The sequence below is a fragment of the Lethenteron reissneri genome, chromosome 24 (assembly GCF_015708825.2).
Source record: "Lethenteron reissneri isolate LAM-NWPU_2019-01 chromosome 24, ASM1570882v1, whole genome shotgun sequence".
Classification (NCBI taxonomy): domain Eukaryota; kingdom Metazoa; phylum Chordata; class Hyperoartia; order Petromyzontiformes; family Petromyzontidae; genus Lethenteron; species Lethenteron reissneri.
This window is the reverse complement of record NC_083802.1, coordinates 20,655,132-20,670,883: the sequence shown is the minus strand read 5'-3', so window position 1 is coordinate 20,670,883 and position 15,752 is coordinate 20,655,132. Positions and strand designations below refer to the sequence as shown.

At 50.8% G+C, this 15,752-nt stretch overlaps 1 protein-coding gene across 3 annotated transcripts in view; it reads right to left on the bottom strand.

The window, feature by feature from the left end:
- Positions 1-455: 455 nt before the first annotated feature.
- Positions 456-15,752, bottom strand: part of PRUNE1 (prune exopolyphosphatase 1) — a 60,805-nt gene continuing 45,508 nt past the window's right edge. The window contains exons 7-9 of one of the 3 annotated variants that reach the window (XM_061558684.1): positions 11,072-11,245; positions 10,422-10,570; positions 456-1,267 (exon numbers count right to left, since the gene is read on the bottom strand). In XM_061558684.1, the coding sequence (XP_061414668.1) occupies positions 1,120-1,267; positions 10,422-10,570; positions 11,072-11,245 (471 nt within the window). In that variant the 3' untranslated portion in view covers positions 456-1,119. Of the gene's footprint in view, positions 1,268-3,005; positions 3,725-8,426; positions 10,571-11,071; positions 11,246-15,752 lie in introns of those variants that run through there. The other 2 variants (XM_061558685.1, XM_061558686.1) reach the window with 2 other exon arrangements.

Below are 15,752 nucleotides of genomic sequence, written 5' to 3'. Positions count from 1 at the left end.
GGCTCTGTACGGGACTAGGCCTCACCACGGCGATGTACTATTTTCTTGTATCTTTCGCTAAATTCGCTTTGATAGAAACCAATTCAAATAATTACCTTCCAAATATAACATTTATGTTTTGTGCAGACAACTAATATTTCTATTTCTTGCTTCTTTCGCTAAACTCACGTACATAGAAACCTATTATTTTAATAATCACCTTGGAAATATAAAAATATTTTTTTTGTGTGTTGACAACGAATATTTATAAATTTACTTGGTAATTGTTACTATAGGGGTTGTTCGGGGGCGCTTGTGGCGCCCTGCGCAACCATTTACGGCCTTCGGCCAGGAAAGTCACGAAAATAATTTCACATGAACGACACATTCACGCAAGCACCCAATGCTCCGTTTAGAAGTTTTAAAATGAAACATCTTTGAATTGAACAGGATGTTTTAAAAAGATGGGCCCCGATTTAAAATCACTATATCTCTGCAACCACGAACCGCCCATGAATGAAACTCTTACCACTGGAAAGGGCGGGGCATAGAGGGGGCGGGGCATAGAGTTTCAAATGATGACCACTCGATGCCTCTCCCAGCGCACAAACAGCCCCTAGCCTCAGTCATTCGCAAGACAACGTTGGATAGGTCGCACGGGACCCCAAGACTTGGCGCTACACTCTTTGGCCCCCAAGATCCCCAGACATCACACCCTGCGACTTTTTCTTGTGGGAATACGTCAAAGACCGTGTTTTTGTGCCACCATTTGCGACTAATCTGGATGACCTCAAAAACAAAATCACGGCAGCGGTGACTTCAGTGGAAGAAGACACTTTGAGAGGCGTTTGGGGCGAATTCAACTATCGTCTCGATGTTGTCCGTACAGCAGGTGGAGGGCACATAGAGCACTGTTTGTAACTTTTTGTGTAATTGTAACATGTTGCAATCGTGAAATATACTGCTTTGAAATTGTGTCCAATCTTTTGAAACACCCTGTATTATGTTTTTAAAATTGTATTCATGAAAAGCTTATATCATTTTACATCTGGAAAACTTCATTGAATAGGACATTTCGTGTGAATTTTCTCTCGTCGTTAAGTAGATGGCCTTGCTGGGGGTTCGGCTCGACGCGGACCTTTACCTGTTTGGGATTGTGAGATCGAGATAAGGCGACAGAGCTGGCCGTGCGAGAAGACCACCGTCTGCAGATCGATTCCAACGTAATCGAACGTCTGTCCCTGCGCCTCCGTCGTTCATGCAGGAGCGCGTAGGTTTGCAGCGCCCCCTGCATGAAAACGACAGAAAGTGCAGCATTCATCACAGATAAAGTTTTGCGATTATATAAGAGTATTATTCAAGTGTCTAAGTCCTGGTGTGCGTATGAGTACATGTGCGTGTCTGCGACGATGTTAGTGTGTCTGTACGTCCGTGTGTGTGTGCATAAGTCTATATGTGTGTGTGCGTGAGTCCATATGTGTGTGTGTCAGTCGATGTCTCTGTGTGTGTTAGTCAATGTGTGTGCGTGGTGTGTGTGTACACAACTAATATTTAGCTGCTAAATATTACAATATTAATGTGTCTATGTGCGTGTCTGCAACTGTGTGTGTGTACGGCCGTGTATCTGTGTATAAGTCGATGTGTGTGCGAGTCGATGTGTGTGCGTGAGTTCATATGTCCGCGTGTCAGTCGATGTGTGTGTTAGTCAATGTGTGTGCGTGTGTACACAACTAATATTAAACAACTAGGTTACATAATTTTACAATAATGTGTGTCTAAGTCCATGTGTGCGTGTGAGTCCATGTGCGTGTGCATCGATGTGTGTGTGTGGGTCGATGTGTGCTTATGACCGGCTCCAGTTTAACAGCAGAGGTCTCACTCGGAATCAGTCGAGCGGCAATATCTTTTCATCGGTTGCATAACGCTGTGTGGAAGCTACTGGGTCTGTCGCTCCGCACGAAGCTTCAGGTCTTCTCGGCCACAGTCATTCCCTCCCTTCTCTACGCTTGCGAAACGTGGACCCCCCTAATGGAGCATCTTTGCCGGTTGGAAACATTTAGGCTGGCCTGCCTACGATCCATCCTGGGTTTAACCAGGCTGGATTGTGTGAGGAGCTCACAAATTCTCAAAAGATCTGGGCAAAGTCCCATCGGTGAGCTCCTCTGGCAGGCAAGGCTGCGTTGGCTGGGTCATGTAGCCTGCATGCCCAGCTACCGCATGCCTAAACAGCTTTTGTTCGGCTGTATCGAGGGGGCTAAACGGGCACGGCATGGGCTAGAGAAATGGAGTGATGTGGTACAGGAGGACGTGGAGCTGAGTGGACTTGCCGATGACTGGTACCAGCGGTGTCAAGATCGGCCTCTGTGGAGGAGGCTCGTGAAGGACGCTACTGGGCAGTTGGAGGCAGTCGCCCTCCAACAACAACGGAGGGCGGAGGAGCGACGCTCACAACGAGCGGACCGCCGGGTGGCTAAAGCACAGCAAGTTAGCACAGTAGGGGGCACAGGTGGTGCATCAGCCAGTCATCTCAGTCATCTCAGTCAGTCGACCTGTGACACTTGGGTCTGCCCCGTGACCTGCCAGCGGGCGTTCGACACTTCACGTGGCCTCAAGGTGCACATAGCCTGGCACAAGCGTCGTGGTGACGTCACCACCACTTAGTGGCGAATGGCGGTTGTTGTTGTTGTTGTGTGAGTCGACGTGTCAGTCGATGTGTGTGTGAGTTGATGTGTGTGTGTAAGTCAATATGTCTGCGTAGTGGAGCGGTTAGCGCGCTGCGCTATTAACCTGGCGACAAGGGTTCGATTCCCACTCACGGCCAACACCAGTAATGATTATCTGAACCGGTCCTGGGTCTCCCCTAGGTCGACTCAGCCTCAAATGAGTACCTGGTGCGGTGTGTAAACATCGCCACTGGGGAGACAAAGGCGGTCGGGCGTGGTGCTGACCACCCACCCCCTCATGTACCGTTCCGGCCTTCATAGTTTCTCGCTAACAGCACTTGCCCCTACAGTCTGCTAAGGCTATATGGGGGGTCTTTGTCTTTGTGTGCGAGTCCATGTGTTAGTCGATGTGTATGTGTGAGTCGCGATGTGTGTGTGTGACTCACTGTGTGTGTGCAAGTCGATGTGTCTGTGTGTGGGTCGATGTATGGATGTGTGCGAGTCCATGTGTGTGTAGGTCGATGTGTGTGTGTGTAAGTCGATATTTCTGTGTGTGAGTCGATGTGTGTGTAAGTCCATGTGTGTGTGTGAGAGAGTCGCTGTGTGTGTGAGTCGATGTGTGTGTGTGTGGGTCCATGTGTGTGTGTAGGTCGATGTGTGTGTAGGTCGATGTGTGTGTAGGTCGATGTGTGTGTGTGCGTAAGTCCATGTGTAGTAGGTTCAATTCAGGCGGACATTGGAACTTTGGAGGCAACACTTTATTAGCTAAACACAACGGGTAACTCTTAACATTAGCAGGATAACGACATAGGGTGGTGGTAACCACCGTTCCTAACTTAGCGAACACACGGGGATACTACATTTCTGGACTGGAGACCGAGGATCGTAGATGGTGGCTTCATCCCAGAGTTGACCCAGCAGAACCGCACAGAACAGCCCCAGCTCTCCGTCCACGCCCCGCTTAGAACCACTCCGGCACCACCCCAGGCCATGCCTTCCTTCCCGATCCTTCGGGAAGGCCCGAACCCCAACCACGTGGACCCCCCTGGTGGCCCTGGCCCCCCTTTATCCGGTCACGTGTCCTGTTGGGTTCACGCAGAGTGTCACGGCCCGACACGACCCCCGTGACACCTGCCTGCAGCCCCCATTCTACTACACTACACATGTGTGTGTGTGTACGTCGATGTGTGTGTGTTAGTCCATATGTGTGTGTGTAGTTCGATGTGTGTGTGAGTCTATGTATGTGTGTGTTTAAGTCGATGTGTGTGTAAGTCGATGTGTGTGTAAGTCGATGTGTGTGTGAGTCGCTGTGTAAGTCGATGTGTGTGTGTACATCGATGTGTGTGTGTAAGTCCATGTGTGTGTGTGTAGTTCGATGTGTGAGTCTATGGATGTGTGTAAGTCGATGTGTGTGTTTAAGTCGATGTGTGTGAGTCGCTGTGTGTATGTCGATATTTGTGTGTATAAGTCGATGTGTGTGTGTGTGTGAGTCGATGTGTGTTTGAGTCCATATGCGTGTGCGTGACAGTCGCTGTGTTTGTGTGTGTAAGCCCATGTGTGTGTGTGTGCGTGAGTCGATGTGTGTGTGTGTGAGTTGATGTGTGTAAGTTGATGTGTGTGTGCATCGATCTACGTGTGTTTCTGAGTTGATGTGTGTATGTGAAAGTCGATGTGTGTCAGTCGATGTGTGTGTGTGAGTCAATGTGTGTAAGTCGATGTGTGTGTGTGGCTCTATGTGCGTGCGTGAGTCCGGCAAAACAACCTCCTACCTCCTCGCGGTGCCGGACGGGCAACACTGTCGTGGGCAGTGCTGTGTGGGGAGGTCCAATGCCCATTGGCCTCTCCCCTCATGGCGTCTGTGACCACCACAGTGGCTAAACAGGGGCTCTGGACGGGTGCGAGGGGCTGGTAACGCCTCCACCTTCAATTAATTACCACTAAACAACGATATAAACATGAAACAAATAAGCTTGTGCCTGAGGCCCCGGGGGGACAGGCTTTTATGACGTCTCCTGGCCAAACCCCATTTGGCGGAGCCAGGAGATTGAATCTTCACCCTCGGGGCTCCTTCAGAAACAACGAAAAACCATTGCGGATGGCCACGTGGAATGTTCGAACGCTCACTGCGGAGGAGAGGCTGCCACTCCTTTGTCGGGAGCTGGACCGGTACCGCCTGGATCTCTGTGGCATTCAGGAGGTCCGGTGGACCGGTTCTGGCTCCTGCCACCATGAGGGGTGGACAGTCCTCCACTTGGGGCAGGAGACTGCCAAACAACAGGGTGTGGCTCTTCTTCTGAACAAAAGAATGAAGGGGGCGTGGGAGCGTGGCAGTGAGGTAGTGGGAAACTGTAAGCCCCAGGATACTTTGGGCTCGCCTTCCCATCAACCGGAGGCAAGGAGTGGTGGTCGTGGTTACTTATGCCCCCACCGAAGACGAACATCCGTGGAGGGATGCAGGCAAAGCCGATGAGTCAGATGCCTTCTATGACCTCCTGTCACAGGTGCTGACTAAAGTGGCCACTCGGGACAGAGTCATCTTGTTGGGTGACTTCAATGCCCGAGTTGGTCATGATGCTGGCACCTGGTCTGGAGTGATTGGAAGGCATGGGCCAGATCAGCTCAATAACAACGGTAGGAGGCTGCTAGATTTTTGTGCAGCCCATGGGCTTGTAATTACCAACACGCTCTTCCGGCATCGGCGCATCCACACATCATGGATGCATGCCGGGTCCAAGCAAGAACATCTGCTGGACTACATAGTGACGGACCAGTGGATGCGAGCCCATGTCCTTGACACCAGGACCTACCATGGAGCTGATCTGCCCTCTGACCATCGACTAGTCATCTGTAAGATGCGCCTGCCATTCTTCCACTCCGGTGGTGGGTGTACACCCAGGACCCCATTCCAACAAAAAGTGGCCTGGTCTCAGTTAGCTGATGAAAGTTGCAAGCGAGAATTTCATCATCGCTTGCAGCTGGGGTTGGCATCGTCCCCCACTCCTCCTGATGTCGAGGGTAAATGGGCGAGGTTTAGGACTGACTCATGCAGCTGAAATGGCTGCTTTGGGGATGCGGTCCAGACCTCCCCAGAAACCCTGGCTGACAGAGGAGGTGTTCAGGTTAATTGAGAAGAAGCGACAGGCCCACTCTCATCGGCTACAGCATCCCACATCAGAGAATGAGGTTTACCGCAGCCTTCGCTCGGAGGTTCGGAGAGCCGTAAGGCGCTGCAAGGATGGGTGGTGGTCGCGGGTTGCTGAGGAGATGGAGTCTGCCTCAGTGGCCCGCGATCACAAATCACTATTTAACTCCATCAAAAAAGTAACCTGCAGCACCACACCTATTACCATCATTAGGGGAAAAAACGGTGATCCAATCTCCGACACCCAGGAACAGGTTTGCAGATTTGCTGAGCATTTCTGTGAGGTCCTGGGGGAGGGAAAATCTCTCAGTCAGGAAAACATCATGGCACAAAGTGGGGATAACCCTGCTGAGGCTGCGGTGCCTCAAATAATGGAAGAGGTCACCCCCTGTGAGTGGCTGGCTGAGGTGCCATCTGTTGAGGAAGTACTGAAGGCGATCCGGAGTCTGAGACCAGGAAAGGCACCGGGCAGAGATGATCTCCCAAGCGAAATGCTGAGGGAGGGTGGCGTTTGTGCACAGACTGCCCTATATGACATCATAACAACAGTTTGGACCACTGGACGGGTTCCGCAGGATTGGAAGGATGCCCTGGTGGTCCCCCTCTTTAAGAAGGGGGGCCGCACAGACTGTAACAACTACAGGGGAATCTCACTCCTCAGTGTGCCGGAAAAGGTCCTGGCAAGGATTATTTAACATCGCCTTGCTAGGCACGCTGAGGAGAGGCTTGCGGAACCCCAATGCGGTTTCAGGAAAGGGCGGTCCTGCACAGATGCCATATTTTCTGTCCGTCTGCTACAGCAGAGGTGTAGGGAATTCCAAAAATATCTACATCTCTGCTTTATTGACCTGGTCAAGGCCTATAATACCATCAGTAGGCCTGGGCTCTGGGTTGTTCTTCGTGCTTTCGGAGTCCCTGACCCTCTGCTCACGATCATTAAGGACCTTCATGATGGTGAGCGGGCCTGGGTAAAACTACGTGGCCGGGAGTCGGAGCCTTTCCCTGTACACCTTGGGGTGCGACAGGGATGTCCTCTGGCTCCTACATTATTTAACATCTATTTCGACTGCGTAGTTCGTGAAGCCTTCAATAGCTGTACCGGGGGAATTTCCATTTGGTACAGATATAATGGGAGGCTGATCGACGCCCGGGTGCGATCAAGGGATGGCTCCCTATTGGTCAACCACGTTATGTATGCCGATGATTTGGTAATAGCTGCTCATTCAGAAGAGGAGTTGGAGACGCTGCTGCTGAGATTGGAGCGTGCCACTAAGAGGTGGAGCCTTACCATCAGCCCCACCAAAACTAAGCACCTGCCTGGGTATTTTGTACCATTGGACACTCCACCCCCACAACTCCCAATCGGTGATGGGGCAGTTGTGGAGAGAGTGGAGAGTTTCCCATACCTGGGCAGTGTGCTTATGACCGGCTCCAGTTTATCAGCAGAGGTCTCACTCCGAATCAGTCGAGCGGCAATATCTTTTCATTGGTTGCGTAACGCTGTGTGGAAGCTACCTGGTCTGTCGCTCCGCACGAAGCTTCAGGTCTTCTCGGCCACGGTCATTCCCTCCCTTCTCTACGCTTGCGAAACGTGGACCCCCCTAATGGAGCATCTTCGCCGGTTGGAAACATTTAGGCTGGCCTGCCTACAATCCATCCTGGGTTTAACCAGGCTGGATTGTGTGAGGAGCTCACAAATCCTTGAAAGATCTGGGCAAAGTCCCATCGGTGATCTCCTCCGGCAGGCAAGGCTGCGTTGGCTGGGTCATGTAGCCGGCATGCCCAGCTACCGCATGCCTAAACAGCTTTTGTTCGGCCGGATCGAGGGGGCTAAATGGGCGCGGCACGGGCTAGAGAGGAGATGGAGTGATGTGGTGCAGGAGGACTGGTACCAGCAGTGTCAAGATCGGCCTTTTTGGAGGAGGCTCGTGAAGGACGCTACTGGGCAGTTGGAGGCAGTCGCCCTCCAGCAACAACGGAGGAAGGAAGAGCGACGCTCACAACAACGAGCGGAGCGCCGGGTGGCTAAAGCACAGCAAGTTGGCACAGTAGGGGGCACAGGTGGTGCATCAGCCAGTCATCTCGGTCAGTCGACCCGTGGCACCTGGGTCTGCCCCGTGACCTCCTGCCAGCGGGCGTTCGACACTTCACGTGGCCTCAAGGTGCACTTGGCCTGGCACAAGCGTCGTGGTGATGTCACCGCCACTTAGTGGCGAATGGCTGTTGTTGTTGTTGTGAGTCAATGTGTGTGTGCGTGAGTCTATGTGCGTCAGTCGATGTGTGTGTGTGTGTACGTCGATGTGTGTGTGTAAGTCCATATGTGCGTGTGTGTTGTTGGATGTGTGTGAGTCGATGTATGTGTGTTTAAGTTGATGCATGTGTAAGTCGATGTGTGTGTGAGTCGCTGTGTGTGTGTGTGAGTCACTGTGTGTGTACGTCGATATGTGTGTGTGTAAGTCGATGCGTGTGAGTATGTGTGTGTTTGAGTCCATGTGTGTGTAAGTCGATGTGCTTGTGTGTGGGTCGATGTCTTTGTGTGTAAGTCGATGCGTGTGTGTGCCTTTTTCGCCCGGGCAGCGCCGGGTGCTTCCCGCGAGTAATATGTAATTATTGACCCAGGAAAGCCATACAGAATCCAAACACTTTGGTGGTAATGTGTTTTACTTTCATACCGTATCTTGCACAGTTTAGATAGTCTCAGGCTGGTTGAGAAATATATCTGGGTGGTTTGCTGTGGAAAAGCTGGCGACCTGGCTAGACCCACAAGGCTGAACAATCATTGCGTGATCGCTAACGGTGCCATCGTGCAAATCTCTCCCAATGTACCAATGGAACTACAAGAGCAAAGTCCATGTCCACTCAATTGGCAAATGTAGGGCAGTTTAAGAGCCACAACACAGTTAAATACTAGTTTTATAGGTAGACGTTCATAACCAATTTTCATGGTTTATAATTAGTTTATTTTGGGTTAAATGGTCATGTAGGTATTGTCAATGTTAACCATAAACCTCCGCCCGACAGATCCAATCATATCAAGTTGTCACGTGGGGGCGAATATGCTGAGTGGTTTGGTTGACCAACAAAACTAGAAAAGCCCAAGCAGAATGCTGACAATGCTTATATGACATTTTGCTGGAGATTACACCCAGCATCATCAAGCGTTTAACAAAAGCTCATACTCTTGCATAAAAGAGCTTCCTGATGTGGGTCTTCAAAAGCTGAGCTGTTATTAAATGCCTGATGATGCTGGCTATAATCTCCAGCTAAAGGTCGAATACAAATTGTAAACATTTTACTTTTTAATGTGGCACATTAGGAATGGATCACTCTTTTAAGTATGTCCTTGTGCAGCAAGGGAGTAAAGTGTGGTTCTGTGAAAGTCCTGATGGGCTGTGCAGTGCATCAATGCATGTATGTACAGCAGCATGTGATGACTGAGTCGGGCCTGTAAGGTGGCTGGCAGGGTTATTGAATGACCACGCGGATATACCAGTCACATGGTTAATGGCGACTCGGGCGCAAGGCTGGTTGTAACACACGTGTTGTTGCATTTTACAGGTAAAGGACCCAAATGTTGTTTTTGATCGTTATATAAATGTTCTAGACTTGTTCTAGACTTGTTCTAGACTTTAAGCCTTTGCTTTGAATTGTTCGTTTGTGATATATGCAATTAGAGGCGTTTTAGCACTGTGCATTGTAAAGGGATGACGCACTGTAATTAGTTACTGTCATTGTAATTCTCTAACTCTAATACTGTTTAGTCTATAACCATGCCCATGTACCCAGAGTATGACTACTTGCAATGCTATTGAGAATAGAACACATGTAAAGTAGTAAGCTGTACAACGGTGAGATACAGTACGTATACTGTACACATACAGTACATATAATGGGTGTAATATACCGATATAAGTGGATGGTATAGATAGACATACAGCTTAGGATTAAAGTAATAGTCGAATAGTGATGTGCAAATGCGATTGTCAAAGACAAGGATGGTTTATCAGTAGTAGAATTGGGTTTAAGAGAAAGGGTTAATGAATAACCGTACGTGTAAACCAGTCACATGGTTAATGGCGACTCGGGCGCAAGGCTGGTTGTAACACACGTGTTGTTGCATTTTACAGAGTGACGGTGCTGTTCTTCCCAAGATTAATATTAACCATAATAAATAAATGTGCTTGCCCTCGATTTGGAGCACCTGCCCACGTCCTTCATTTCGAGTGTGCAACATTAACATTCCTCCAGTTTTGCTGATAAACCAAATCGATTGGCACATTTCCACCCAAGTTACAACATAATTTGATTGGCTCTCCAGTGGTGGAGGGCTATATTAAAAAATGTACATACCAATACGATCTAACCCAAAATAAACTAATTATGAATCATGGTTAAACACAATACAGTATAATAAAACTGGCACTGTTTAAGGAAAGAAAAAAAATAATAATAACACTAGTATTAAAGTGTATATAGATATGTTCACAATATTGATTAATGTACTGGAAGAGGTATAAATGGCAGTAAAACTTTGTCCGGCTTTAGTCTCTGGACAAGGTGGCAGCCCTGGTCCACCCCAACCAGCAGGAGCCAACGCGGCGTCTGCAAGGCGGCAGAGGGACGGTGACTGCTGCTACCTCTGCAGGAAGCCTGCGAGGATGGGCAGCACGTGCTTGCGGGTAGCAGAGTGTGTGCCTTGCTGGAAGCTGGACACCACGGGGCACCTGCTCTCCATCGCACGCAGCTGCAAGTCGGGGCTATCGGCCGCCTGCAATGCCCCACAGATCTACACGAAGAAAAACCATGAGTCGGTGAGAGCGAAACATCATAACATATATATGAAGTTTAATCTATGTACAACTAGAGTGCATTATATATGAACCAGCGATGTATACCATCTAATTATGTATTTGATTTGTTTGGGTACGATGTTCATTGCATAAATGCATACTGTGTATGTTATAGATTTAACACATTAATAGATGTGTCAGTATGTGTTTGCCAAGTATGTGTGAACGGATACCATGGACACCCCTGAAAATGAAATGTTCCATCTCAAAGAGAAATTTCAGATGAAATATGTACACATATATTTCCCAACCAGGTGAGAACGAGAGCGACCAAGACCTTGACTCAGTCGTAAGAGTGACATTGGTCATCAAAATAAATCAAGCAAATATCACACAGGTCACTTGGCAAATGAGAAGATCCCAACCTCGCAAGTTCCCAACTGGTTAGACTAACTCCACTTGAGACTACATTTGAATCTGCGGTTACCCAGACACACCTGCGCCTGCAGTGCTCCACAGCAGCTGTACACAGCCACCTGTCGAGAGGGCACGGGGCTCCCCTCCGGGAAGGAGACCGCCATGAGCACGAGTGCAGCGTAGCCATCAGCCGGACCCCGGGCCTGACAGAAAGCGCGCAAGTCTTCCTCCAGTTGCGGTCGCCCCAGGTATTCCTGTCGCAGAAGAGAAACCGACGGTTGGGAGAGGGGGCTCAGCTTTGGGAGGTGGGGGAAGTCCTATTCTCAATTAGAATGAAAAATGATTGCACCCGTTGCATAGCTTCCGTCTCGCAGTGCGCTCACCTACACGTAGCTCAATCTATTACTTGGCTGGTTATTAATCCTGGGCCAGGTGACTTTCCTGTGTGTCACTGTGCTGGCTGTGGGTCGTTTGTATCCCACTCCTGCCATAAATTTTCATTAAAGTCACCGGTAATCGACCGCCAACGGTGCTATTCAACACCGTGTGTGCATACGTGCGTTGTGTGCGTGTGACCGAATGAACGAACTCGTTTTATGTTTTGAAATTGAAGTGAAGCGAATAACATCAGCTGTCTGGCATACTGTGAACATTTCACAGGCCCAGTGCATTTCACAAATAAACTCAAAGAGCTGTCCTCTTCAAATTGCTATTAAAGTGGTGTTCAACATCTGTTTGCAGACCTAAGCCTGTGGTGGAAATTCTGCATTTTATGGTGTGGGCGAGTCTATCCACAGGACAACCACTGTTGATTTCCCCACAAAGTGGTACTCATTCTATCACTCTGAGAGGGATGAGGGGCTGACTTATCCCCCAACCAGTATTTGAACCCACGACCTCCTGCATACCAGGCGAGGGAATTAACATCTTAGCACCGCGGCGGCGACGACACATTCAAACACACGTGCGGCTGACGACGGCACAAGCGTGGTTCACAGGTGTCCCGCATGCAGGCGATGTCAGCGGGGTGATGCACATTCATACAATTACAAGGGCTAGGTGTGACCCAGGTTTGACCCAGACAGTCCCTTGGGTTGCCAGTCAGTCCAGGACTTGGCACCTGCGTTCAGGTGCCAAAAGTTGATTTGTACCGTGACGGTATTGTGTTGTACTTTTCTACAGTATTCTTTACAATTTAGAAAGACCCAGCTGGCTGAGAAATATATCTGGGTTTGCTCTGTGGAAAAACTGGTGACCTGACCCACAAGGCTGAACAATCATTGCGTGATCACTCACCCCACCATCGTGCAAATGTCCTCCCCAAATGTACCAATGCAAGAACACTCATTTGGCAAATCCTGGGCAGTTTCAAAGCCACAAGACAGTTAACATTGTATATTAAAATGTAATACTGTTTTAGTTAATATATATAACGACACCACTATTAAATCGTGAGTTGATATGTTTGCAATATTGACTTATTTACTGGAAAGAAATAAGAAATAACTGTAATAAAACAATGCTCAACTTTCACATCAAGAGCCTAAATGCTCCAATTAAGCAGCATAACAGTACAATGATCAACGTGACTCCACGTCTCCGCAGCACCGAGTGCTCGTCTGGTATTAAAGAAACTTATTGTGAATCGGAGAGATGCACAGCATATGCTCGTTCCTACAGCGGAGACTCACAGCATGCATATGTAGAATGAGACGATGACAAACTACTTCAAGGAAGTTAAAATCTCGTTATTAATTTAATTTGACTCAATTTCTTAAATCCTCAGGAACCCAATTTGTCATTTTTACTGTAGCGCAACTTTCATTTTAACTGACGATATTAAAACCTTTCCCGGCATAGCATCATTCTGAATTTAATGGAGCCCATTAAAGTTGATTAGTAGGCCGAGCAGAAGAGGCTGGGTGAGCACAGTATCAGGCCAGCTGGGTCGCAGCAGCTACCAATGAATCACCTCCGCCCAAACCCAACAACACCCATCACCGCACCCCCACCGTACCCCCACCATACCCTCACCAACACCCCTACCCCTCAAATCAAAGCCAGCAAACTGTCAAAAGCAAACCGAGGATCTAAAACATCACTCATTCCCATCCACCACCAATAACACAGTCACTCCCATCCACCACCACCGCCCCTATTTAACATAACACTCACTCCCATCCACCACCAATAACACAATACTCCTCCAACCTAGCATCGCCACCACTATCTTAGTGTAATGCGGGCGCGGGCGACCTCCCGGATGTGACGTCACGGAGAGGTGGAGTTAGGTGACGTGGGAGGAAAGGTTAAGGTTCTTAAGGGAGGAGACCGGAAGAGGAAGGCAGAACGAGTGGGACTGGACCAGAGTAAGGCCACGTGGGCAAAGCCAAGGGGTGGCAGCGGCGGCCAGCGGTGGCCAGCTAAGGGAGCAGCCAGCGGAGCTGCGAGAGAAGACAGCGGTGGGGCGGCTGGAGAGAAGGCGGACGAGGAGCTGCGGGGAACACAGCCGGCGAGGCTGTGTGTGAGGGAGAGGCTACGAGAGCGACGAGAGGAGAGAGAGGCTGAGAGAACGACGAGGGGAGAAACTGCAGGAGAGCAGTATCAGTGTCAGTATAGAGTCTTATAGAAGGACAGCCGTGCGGGTTAAGAGAGAAGAACCGAATAAAGGACACCAAGCCAGACATCGTGGTCGAGTCCTTTATTACATTGGTGTCGGAAGTGCAACGGCATGTCGAAACAAGTGAGAAAGAAAAATGTTCCAGCGCCGGCATCGGCTTCTTCGTCGGAAGACGAAGACTTCCCTCCAAACATGGATCCTGCCAGGGTGGTGGAGGAGAGCCCTGCTGAAACGAGTGCGGGGACGGGAGTGGAAGATGTAGCCACAGTGTCAGGGCCGCCGACACCATCAGACGCTGATCGGCGATGGCTGCAGGTGGCTGAGCAACTGGAGACTCTCAAGGACGCCCTGGGCCAATTGTGTCATCTCGTCACCCCAAGCACGGCGACGGAGAGAGCGGAGAGTGCTCCACAGGCCGCCACGGGTTCTTCACTCCCGGCGCCATGGGCCACGCGGCAGGAGGCCGCCATCTTGCGCGTGCCGCGGCGGGAATCCGCCATCTTGACCACGCCGCGATTCGACGCCATTTTGAATTTGCCTCCGGAGGAACCATCGGCGGAGGGCGGAGTGAAGCGAAGTCGGAGTCGCCATCTCACCACGGTCAAGGAATTCGCCATTGGGGGCGACTGGAGCGCTTTCGCCTGCAGATTTTTAGCGGCGGTCCGTTCTGCGAGATGGACCGATGCTGAGGCCTTGGAAGTGTTGCCGACTCTTCTGGACGACGAATCTGTTCGTTTTTTTCGCTCCATTAAGGCCGAGAAGAAGAGGACATTATATGGAGTTTTTCAAGAAATGGCCGACGCCTACGAGCCACCTGACGACGCGCATCGGCGATTCGCTCAACGACAACGAGCGCCCGAGGAGTCGCCTGTGGCGTACAGGGGTGCAGTGCTTGATTTGGCTATGGCCGCGTATCCAGATACAACACCTGACCTGCTCGAGCCTCTCATCTTGGGCAAGATGCTCGAGCTGTCGCGGGATCTTGGGATTCCCATGCCGGTGTGCGGGCATGAGAAGCTCACCTCCCGGGCGGCGGCGAAATGTCTGGATGCACAATTCAACCTACGACGATGGAAACAGGTCACGGCGTGGACAGGGGGGCCCGACGCGGAGGGTGGCGCTCTGGGTTGGGACCCTACGAAGTCGGTATACGTGCCGGATGAGCGGGGCCCTCAGGAGCTGACGGCCGCCTCGGTGCCATGGTCAGGCCGCGGTGGACCGGCCTCTCGTGCTGCACCGCCGATACGCGGGCGGCGCGATGCAAGGCCTGCGCTTCGGCGCAACGACGCCGATTGCTTCCGCTGCGGACGGAAGGGCCACTACGCGAAGGACTGCTGGGCCCGCATCCCGGGTCCGCCACAACAGGAGGCCTCATTACCGGCCAAGCCGCCCAAGGATCCACCGAAACAGGCAAGTCGGCACGCACCAGACACCCGGCAAGGCTTTACACCTCACCCATCACCTTCGTTGTGCGGTCATAGTGTTGTTGTTAAAGAGGGACCTTCGACGGGGCCTTGTCGCTCTGTGACGCAGTGGCGCAAATTGGCACGGAGGGTTGTTGCGGCCGCTACGGGTTCGTCCACCGTGCCGGGGTCTATACAAGGGGTGGACGTGCGCATTTTGGTCGATTCCGGGGCGTCCGCGACTATTATTTCGGATGTCATTTTTCATCTGTTAGGCATCCCACCCGGGGCCGTGCGTCCGGTTTACGGGTCGTGCGTCGCTGCGAACGGGGGTAGTATGGGCATCGTGGGCCAGGTGGACGCTAAAATATCTATTGGGGATGTGTCGGCCTCGGGCGTTGTGTTGATTTCAAGATCCTTGGCAGTTCCCTGTTTATTGGGCACTGATTTTCTGGCTAAGATGCCTATTTTGATCAAAATTAATGAGAATTGTATTGAACTGCCGGGTGGCCGTCAAATTTCGTTTCTGCCGTCGCCCTGGGGGCGACCTGCTTCGGCCGTACAAGTGCAGGCGCTATCCGTGGCATCTGTTGATATTCCACCTGGTTCACAGATGCTTATTCCCCTGCGGTATCGGAAGCCCCTGCCTGGTCGGCTGGGAGCGGTTGGGATCTTGTTGTCACCTTCAGCCTCGATAACGGCCGGATCGGCGCTGGTCGGAGCGCAGACCATCGTCCG